Here is an 8,572-nt window from a genome sequence, read left to right as displayed (position 1 = left end):
TCAAAAAGAGAATCCTAAAGTAGAAAAGTTCTTTGATTTTAGATAAAAACTTTTTCTAAAAAGTTTAAGGTTCTCAGGAATTATTTATCAACAAATCAAAACATTAAGAACTGGGCTACAAAGATCAAATGCCTTTAAAATGTATTTCTCTGCAGGCTAATGCTTCAGTGAGATTTACATCGAGAGGATGGAAGTTGACACTTCAAAATTACTCAAATTGATGATTTGAACACAGTTATGAAAAGTTTTGCTTAGGTACTGTATAAATAAACACTGTGTCTACAAGTATAATGTTTAGATTAAGAGAAATAAAATACATTCTTCTGTTATATGAGAAAAAAGCTAGACAGTTTAATTTAATGGTGGGCATGACAGATTCAAGACACAACTAGGCCTCTTCTTTTTAAAAAAAATTTTTTTGGTAAGGAGAAGACTTTGCCTCTCAAGTATGTGAGATAACCTCATCTGCAGCATTGTGTAGTTTTGAATTATTACATCTAGGGTATCCATTGAGCAAATTTGGACTTCCTATTTTAATGCTATCTTTGGTGAAGTCTCATTCTGAGCCAACTTGCTACTAATAAAGGCAATTTTGGAACCTGATGGTTGAATAGTCTAATACTAGATGAATGTAGGCAATGCTGAATAATAATCAGAAGCCATTTAAAAAGAGAGCTCAAGCACAGAGGGGTCAACATGATGAAGATAGCTTTTCCTAGCCATTTGCCTGTGAAATTCAGAATTCCACCTGAAGCATAGTAGGTTGAATTGGAGAGGAGTTTCCGGCATTGAGAGGGATGAATCTGCAGATAGTTGTGGGAACCACTATGAGTGCTATGACTCCAGGGTGAGTCAATAGAAAGGAAGGCAACATTAACGAGGAGAAGGGAGTAGGGAGAGCAAGGAGGGGAGGGAGATAGGAAGCAGAGCATATGACATGTGCCAATCATGGGAAACTGCATTTCAAAAAAAGGCGATAAATCAAAATCCAGAAAAATCTAAATAAATGCACCATTTTGATTTGATTTATAGTTGTGGACCATTTTACCTTTCTTTATGAATCCATCTGGAATACTCGTTCCCAGGAGAGGGGGAAAAAGCACTTTTCACACCTCCTCTCCTTACTCTTTTGTTCCTCGGCCCAGATTGCCCTTCGCTTTCTTTTTCTGGGCAAATTTACTGATATTTTATCTCACAGCTAGCATGTAACTTCTCTGAAGCTCTCCATTATCTATCTCCTCCAATTAACTCCTCCTTCCTCTGCTGCTTAGAGCACTGTTACTGTGAGTTCACATTTGGAACTTGTCACAATGTAATCTGTTTCTTTTTAATAATGATTTATTGAGCCCTGCTTCTGTGCTAGGCATCATGCTAGGCACTGGAGCAGAGATAAATTAGATACAGACCCTTCCCACAGGGAGCTCACAGTCTAGACAGGGAGACAAGGATGTAAATAAATAAATCACACCACTGTGATAAGTTAAGCAATAGCAAGTATATACAAGGCACAAATGTTAGCTTAGAGAAGGTGGTGAATTTGGTTTAGGGATGGGAGGATCAGGAAAGACTTGCTGGATAAGATATTAGTTAAGTTCTGTTACTGTCTGCTTTATTTTATTGTGAGATATCTGAGGATGGGGCGATGTCTCACTCATTTTGGTATCCTCATCACCTAATAAAGTGCCTGACAAAAAGCAGATGGTCAAGGTGTGGGAGGGTTGGGGTGGGTGGGTTGGGGGGCATATGGGGACTTCATATTTTTTTAATGTAACATTTAAAAGAAAATAAAGAAGAAAAAAAAGATTTAATTGATAGGGTAGGAATCTGGTTCTAAAAGGCAAAAGCCCAATTTCTTTATATTGAGAATCATCTTTTTGTTTGGTGTGGTTTGGTACCATTCCCTACCTTTGTCTACGACGTGTACCTGCATGTTTGAAATGCATAGCTACCTAAGCTGTTTTCTTTGGCCATACTGATGTCAAAATGACCATACATATATATGAAGCATCATGTGGGTTGCTTTATTCTCTCATTCACTTCCAGGTCCTCTTAATCTATTAACCTTAAAAAAGAAAAAGGATGTTTCTTAATCAACTACCATAAGGTAATGGCTAGGAAACAAATAAACCAATAGGATTTTACAGATTAAAAAAAAAAATACTGTGTCCTTCTTTATGGAAACATGTATTTTGAAAACCATATTGATTTTAAATAATACTTATTACAACCACTTTTAAAAATTAAAAGCATGGATGCCTTTGGCATTATGCCAGTTTGTGCTTAACATGTTATTACAAAATAAGTAGACATCAAATCCTATTTGTTAAGTGTCCTTAAGCCATAAAACCTGGTAGATTTCCATTAAATTAAATGCAAAGGGCATAGCAGTTTTGTACAATAAACAGGCATGCTTTATATTAAAAAAAATGAATTCATAACACACAGATTTTAAAATACTGTACTAGTGACTCCCCATTTATCAAATGCTTGCCCCTAATGATTGGGTTAGGCAATTTCAGTAACAATTGCCAGTCATCTTTGCCAACCATGGATGAAGCAAACTAATCGTAATCGTGATAATGACGCATTATTGAATTTCATCTCCATACATCCTGTTTAGGGATGGCATATAAAATAGCAATATTTAATTTAAAGGACATAAAATTCATATCATCACTATGAATATAGAACCAGGTCAGAGCTTACTATAGTGAAGAAATCTGTTAGCTGACTGTGTAGCAACCTTCCTCTGGTTCTCAATATTTTCTAAGCTGTTTCTTGACACCATATGCTACAGACCACAGTAAAGACATCTGAATTCAAATATTTCTTTGAAGAAATGTGTATTTAGCAACTGAATACATGCTAAAACAAATAATTTACAGCAGCAGGTTCATTACATTTTTTTCTCTCCAGTTTTCTAGTTCCTATCTGAAATGCAATGATAAATACAGATATGGAACATATTTACTACCTGGCAAAAAAACATGCGTAGTGAAGGGCTCACACCTTCTGCCCTTAAATAGCACATAAACCACCTTCTCACCCGTGTGAGAAAATCTTTCATTTTAGGATACTTTTGAACACATTGAAATGGGGATACCTATAGATAGTTGTATTTTACACTGTTCTTCCTCTTGATTTCAAAATTATTTACATCTCTTTTGCCTAATGTGTAGGTTGCAAAAGTTGAACTATTAAATACATACCATTGAAAAATCACAAAATAATACATAAAAAGAAACAAAAAGTGTGTGTTTACATGCGTTTACATTTTACATTTGATTTCTACTGGGCTGTGATTTCTCTGCCGTGCTGCACCTTTTTCCTACCTTGAGAATGCTGTTGTACTTTAAGTTCATATGGGTCTCTGAACAAAATTTCATCTCTGAAGAGACATGCATATACCAGACTATTCTTTTTCGTGCAAACTACCCCCTTTCAATACACATTGGCAGAAGACTATGACTGTAATAAGTTATTTACCTGCAAGTTATAGCTATAATTTTCTTTGAAAACAGACCTGATGGTTTATAAACACAGGCCAGTAGATTTATTTTCCTTTCTTTTAATCAAAGTCTAGACTTTCTTACTATTGTCATTTCATAATGTTAAAAAAATGCATTGAGATATAGGAAAGCAACCACGAAGTTATCAGAAAAGCTATATCCCTTCAAATCCTTTGTTTGAGGACTAATAAGAAATCAGATACATTTATTACAAATAAATTTGTATCAGCTGCAAATTTAGAAAGAAATGAAACACTGCATTTTAGTACAGTTAAGATGTTCATGATAATACAGTTAAGATATGTGGGAGTATTCTTTGTTTTCTTAATTTCTCTTTCAAACACTATTTTCTGTAAAGGAGTGTCCTTCAGATAATTTCACAATTAAGCTTCCATTTGAGGATGTACTGCTAAAAGCAAAACCGTATTAGTCAATGGAGTCTAAAATTGAATGTAGCATATTTTTAGTCTTTTCATTTGAAACAAGCATCAACAAATTGTTTATTCAAAGCAGTCATTAAAACTGAAACATGGGCTTCCATCTGTGAAATATTTCAACTGAAAGGAGTTTAAAAAATACACTGTAGTCTGAAGTGAGAAATTAATGTTGCGTTAATTAGAATACCAAGACCACAAGAGTTAGAATTTCAATGCCACTTCATTAATTAGCAATACGATGTTTTCTCTGCATTTTTGTGTATGTTGAAGGGTTTAGGGAGGGATCCCTGGGAAAATGCAAGCAGTACAAAAGAAACTGTATTGTAATGCTGAAGGTCTTAGGCATCTTGCAGTCACTGGTTTTCAATAAAATTATCTTAGAACAATGAAGCAGACAAGTCCTTAATTAATAATCTTTAACATCATTTTATAAGTTGTTGCAGGAGACAAAAGAATTTTACATTTTCTTTCAATATGGGTGTGTCCTACACAATATTTTGTATAAAAGTCACTCTGGACTGACATGGAAAGAATCATGTGTTCTGAAGACAGAGAACTGTCCTAAACAAGGTGAAAAAAGAGGCTGTTAGGAAATAGCTGCTATAGATGTAAACAGAGTTGGAAAATTTGCCTTTAAGAGGATGACTTTGAATATTACTTATTCTTTTTTTTTTTTTTTTTTAATTAAGTGACATAGATGTAATTCTCAATGGAATCAAGAGAGTTTTGTCCAAATATCATGCAGGGAGGATTCAAGCACAGAATTAAGAGACATTTTCTAATAACACTATTTTGAGAAAATGCTTATGATTTTCTTGAACTATGCAGTTCCTTTTCCATTCATTGAGTCATTAGATACAATAAAATGCATTTAAAAATTAATATATTTTTCCCCTTTCCTTACTGTTTCAATGATGTTTGTTTCTGTGAGAATTAACTTATATAATACTTAGAAAGGCAAGGTGTGAACAGTTCTATTCACTTGATTTCCTCAGAGATATGGAGCATAATTTATAACGAGGTTTAGGGATTTATAGTTAATAATGTATATGTGTTGGTAAAACAATATTGGTCACCCCTCTTAAAGAACTGAAAACAAAAAGTAAAAAAGAAAGCAGCACACAATTGGAATTTTTAAAACAAAAACTATATAGCACAATATTTATAAGACAAAAACCTATTCTAGCTTAGAAAAGAGCTAATTTTACTGCATATTTATCATGGTACATTTAAATTATAGTTTTAATAAAATACATCTTAAGATCAAAGCTGAAAGAAGTTATCAGTAGTAGATCAGTGTATTCCATTTTTCTTCTGGATGATGGATGGTTTATGTTTTTTGTTTGTTGGTTGTTTTTTTATATTTCCACAGACCATTTCATTCAGTATCATTTTACTCCTCCAGACCTTATAAACAAGAATGCTGGTCAACAAAAAATATCCTTTAATCCAAGCACATTTTGGAACATTCATCAGCTTAGTAAATCCATGCAGTTTATTTTAAACTTTTCGTTCAATAAAATGGCTTTGCTGATGCAGTTCTTCTTCTTTAGATGGCAACATAGCAAATGACATTTTTATTTCTCAGGCAAAGAAGAAAGTGAAACCTGTACAGTGAAATCTCATAGGAAACATTAAGTCTGGTAAAGTGAACATCTGCATCCACTTTTGACCTCTATTAGGTGTTGGTATTAGGAAGAAAGCCTGTTAGGAAAGGTACTCATGGACTTAATTGATAATTGGCAGAACTCAGCTGAATTTCCCACCATTGTAAACATCCACATAATTCCATGAAAAAAAGTTAGTGTATATTGCATTTTCCAGTTATTGTCTAGGCAAGTTTCTATTTGTTTGAGGTTTCTAGAGGTAATGCAGTTTAGACACTCCTGGGTGCCCTCTCAAATTCATGGGTCCTCCTGTTTCTACCTTTCTTATTTTCCTGTAAGTGCTTCCATTTATTACTGTTCCCTTGGGTATGTCCAGGTCTTTGTCGACGTTGTTTTCGGTCCCTTTTCCAAACTTGTTCACAGAACTCATCCATCGTGTTCAGGTTTGGGTGGTTGATGAGTTGCATGAAGTCTCTGTACCAGACCTTCTGGCTGGGTGTCATGCTGTTTGACATGTCTTTGGTCTTAGAGCCATCTCCATCATCATCTTTATGAAGAAGTTCTTCCAAATGTTCTGTGTCGATGACTTCCAGGGTGACTTTAAGAAGAGTTTGCATGAACCCGTGTTCTACTGCATGACAGAGGTAGTTGCCTGAATCCTTCCGCTGCAGACTACGAAGTAGAAGGCCTTGTTCTGTCCTGATGATATGATCATCCACTCTGATCTGGGGGTAAAAAATAGGTAATAAAATATATATGCATTTAAAACAAATACCATTTCAGGAATCCCATGTCAGTAAAATTTAGCTTATGTCTTAATTTAATAGAACATTTAATGAAATAATTTACAATATTCAAGATAATTAAAGGAAAGAACAAAGGTATACTTTATTTTGTAAACCCAAAAGTAGATATATAAATCTGGGGAAAAGGTAATGTTAAATATTGATGATGAAATCATAGAACTGCCATACTAGAAAATAATGGGGACACTAGTATGTCTTATAATAAGAAGATTCAGAAAGAGAGAAAAAAAGCAGGAAAAAAAATAGATTACATGCTTAATAATTATTTATTCAATTCCCTAGCTCTTAGACATGACATAAATATGACATGTTCTTAAATATATCTAATCTTTTATTTTCAATACAGTTTCTAACAGAGATCTCTGAAAGCCCAAGGTGATAATGTATAAAATCAACTTTTACATTTGTATGACAGGATTACATGTTTTAAAGTCTCTGCTTGAAATATCAGAAAAGATAATGGACGATTTTTACCTTAATACCTAGGATACGTTCATAAAATTATCTCCACTTAACACATTTTATGAATCAACTAAATAGTTGGGTTACTGTTATTTAAAGCTCTGAGTGCTCACTGAGATTTTCTGTATAGAATTCTCTGATTTTACAGAAGAAGAATAAAATCCATTGAGGAGAGAGACATGTCTGACACTACATGGTTAGTTCAAGTCAAAATTGAGACTGGGACCTCAAACTCTTCATATTCTCCACTAACTTCCCCCAATCTCTTCTTCCGATTTGAGGAGGAAGTTAATGGAGAAAGGAAAATATATTTAGATAGAATTAATTGTATAAAAGCTTAAATCAGTGGGAAGATATGACTTCTGTGCCTAAATATAGGTAACGTAATTGCTCTTTATTGATAACCATAGTATGAAGTAAGAAAATTCAAAAATAAATCCTAGACCAGCTGTAAACTCCTTCCGAGGCAGAAACATCTCCCAGTTTACCTGTGTTTCCCAGCTCCTTGCACAAAGCCTATCATGTAGTGGGATTTTAATGAATGACTTTAGTGAATGAGCTATTGATGGGCTGAGAAAAAGAGAAAAGTTCAAAGCCCCCCCTCCCCCCCAAGTCAACCATGCAAGGACACTTATTAGTATAAATTAGAAAAGTTTTAGTTAAGTTCATTCCTGTACCTCTTCTTTTCGCTCTTCATTTCGCCTCTGAAATTGCCAGTACACCAGAGCCTGCTGTGACTTTGGACTGCATTCCAGGAATGTGCTACTATTTTCTACTCCATAGATGATTCTTTCTTCGAAGCTGTGGCCATGGTGATTATCTGGCCAGTGTTGAGGAAGTGAAATGGGAAAATGTTAGACAAGTAATCTCAATGCTCCAAAGTATTTATTTGGAAATTTAGGAGCTAGTTTGTTGCCAAGTTGGAAGCCTTTTCCAAATTGATTGAGGATGGCAGAAATGTCAAGAATGTAAGGTTTCAGAATCCAAACGACTACCTAAATATATAAATATAATCATTTGGTATGGATTATATAAATCATATACAGAGATTTTTCTACCAGAAAATAGCATTACATTAACAAAACCAGTCATGTGTGGAGCATAACTATACATCCTTATATGCTATAATAATACTCTACATGAAATAATTTTCACTGCAGAAGTCTATGTTCTGATAATGAGGCCAGTTTATAGAGTATTATTCTCTGCAGAAAAGTTATTGGACGGGACCTTGCGCAGAATTGTCTGTTTTTGATAAATTATCTTATCTCTTTGTATGTTTTTCATCTGTAAAAACAAATTAATCAACCAATAATATTTACCTAGGTTTTTACAGAAATTACAGTTCAGGAAGTTTATATTTCCCATGAATAACCTTACATAATGCACAAGTTTGTTCTGAAGATCAATGGGCACGAAATGTTTGTGATGGCTCAGAAGAAAGATGCATAGCTATTATGCAATGTGGTTTCAATTGTCCTTATTTTAAAATGGCTCATCTTTTATTACTTTCAAGAATTAGGCTAAGGAATATGGCAAGAGTGTATAATAAAATACAGCAATAAGGAAACCTGTTTCCTGATTAAGTTTCTATTATTTTACCCTTGATGTAACCTCCTTCTATGTGGTAAATGAAACACAGTTAAGATCAAAGGACGACGCAGGGAGTCTAGGTAAAACTCATTTAGAGAAAAAACTCCCTGTAATCCTGTATAATCCTATTTCCATTATGACATCCTGCACAATCTGGA

The 8,572-nt window shown here is 34.1% G+C and overlaps 1 protein-coding gene across 4 annotated transcripts in view; it reads right to left on the bottom strand.

Annotated features, from left to right (window-relative positions):
* Positions 1–2,826: 2,826 nt before the first annotated feature.
* SEMA3A (semaphorin 3A) overlaps positions 2,827–8,572 on the bottom strand; it is a 505,421-nt gene continuing 499,675 nt past the window's right edge. For all 4 annotated transcript variants that reach the window (XM_058297095.2, XM_058297094.2, XM_004473377.5 and 1 more), the window contains 2 exons: positions 7,499–7,641; positions 2,827–6,278 (listed from right to left, as the gene is read on the bottom strand). In XM_058297095.2, the coding sequence (XP_058153078.1) occupies positions 5,823–6,278; positions 7,499–7,641 (599 nt within the window). In that variant the 3' untranslated portion in view covers positions 2,827–5,822. The remainder of the gene's footprint in view (positions 6,279–7,498; positions 7,642–8,572) is intronic.

The sequence above is a fragment of the Dasypus novemcinctus genome, chromosome 5, assembly GCF_030445035.2.
Source record: "Dasypus novemcinctus isolate mDasNov1 chromosome 5, mDasNov1.1.hap2, whole genome shotgun sequence".
NCBI classification, from domain to species: Eukaryota; Metazoa; Chordata; class Mammalia; order Cingulata; family Dasypodidae; genus Dasypus; species Dasypus novemcinctus.
Note: the sequence above shows the minus strand (reverse complement) of the source record. Positions and strands in the feature narration are given on the sequence as shown.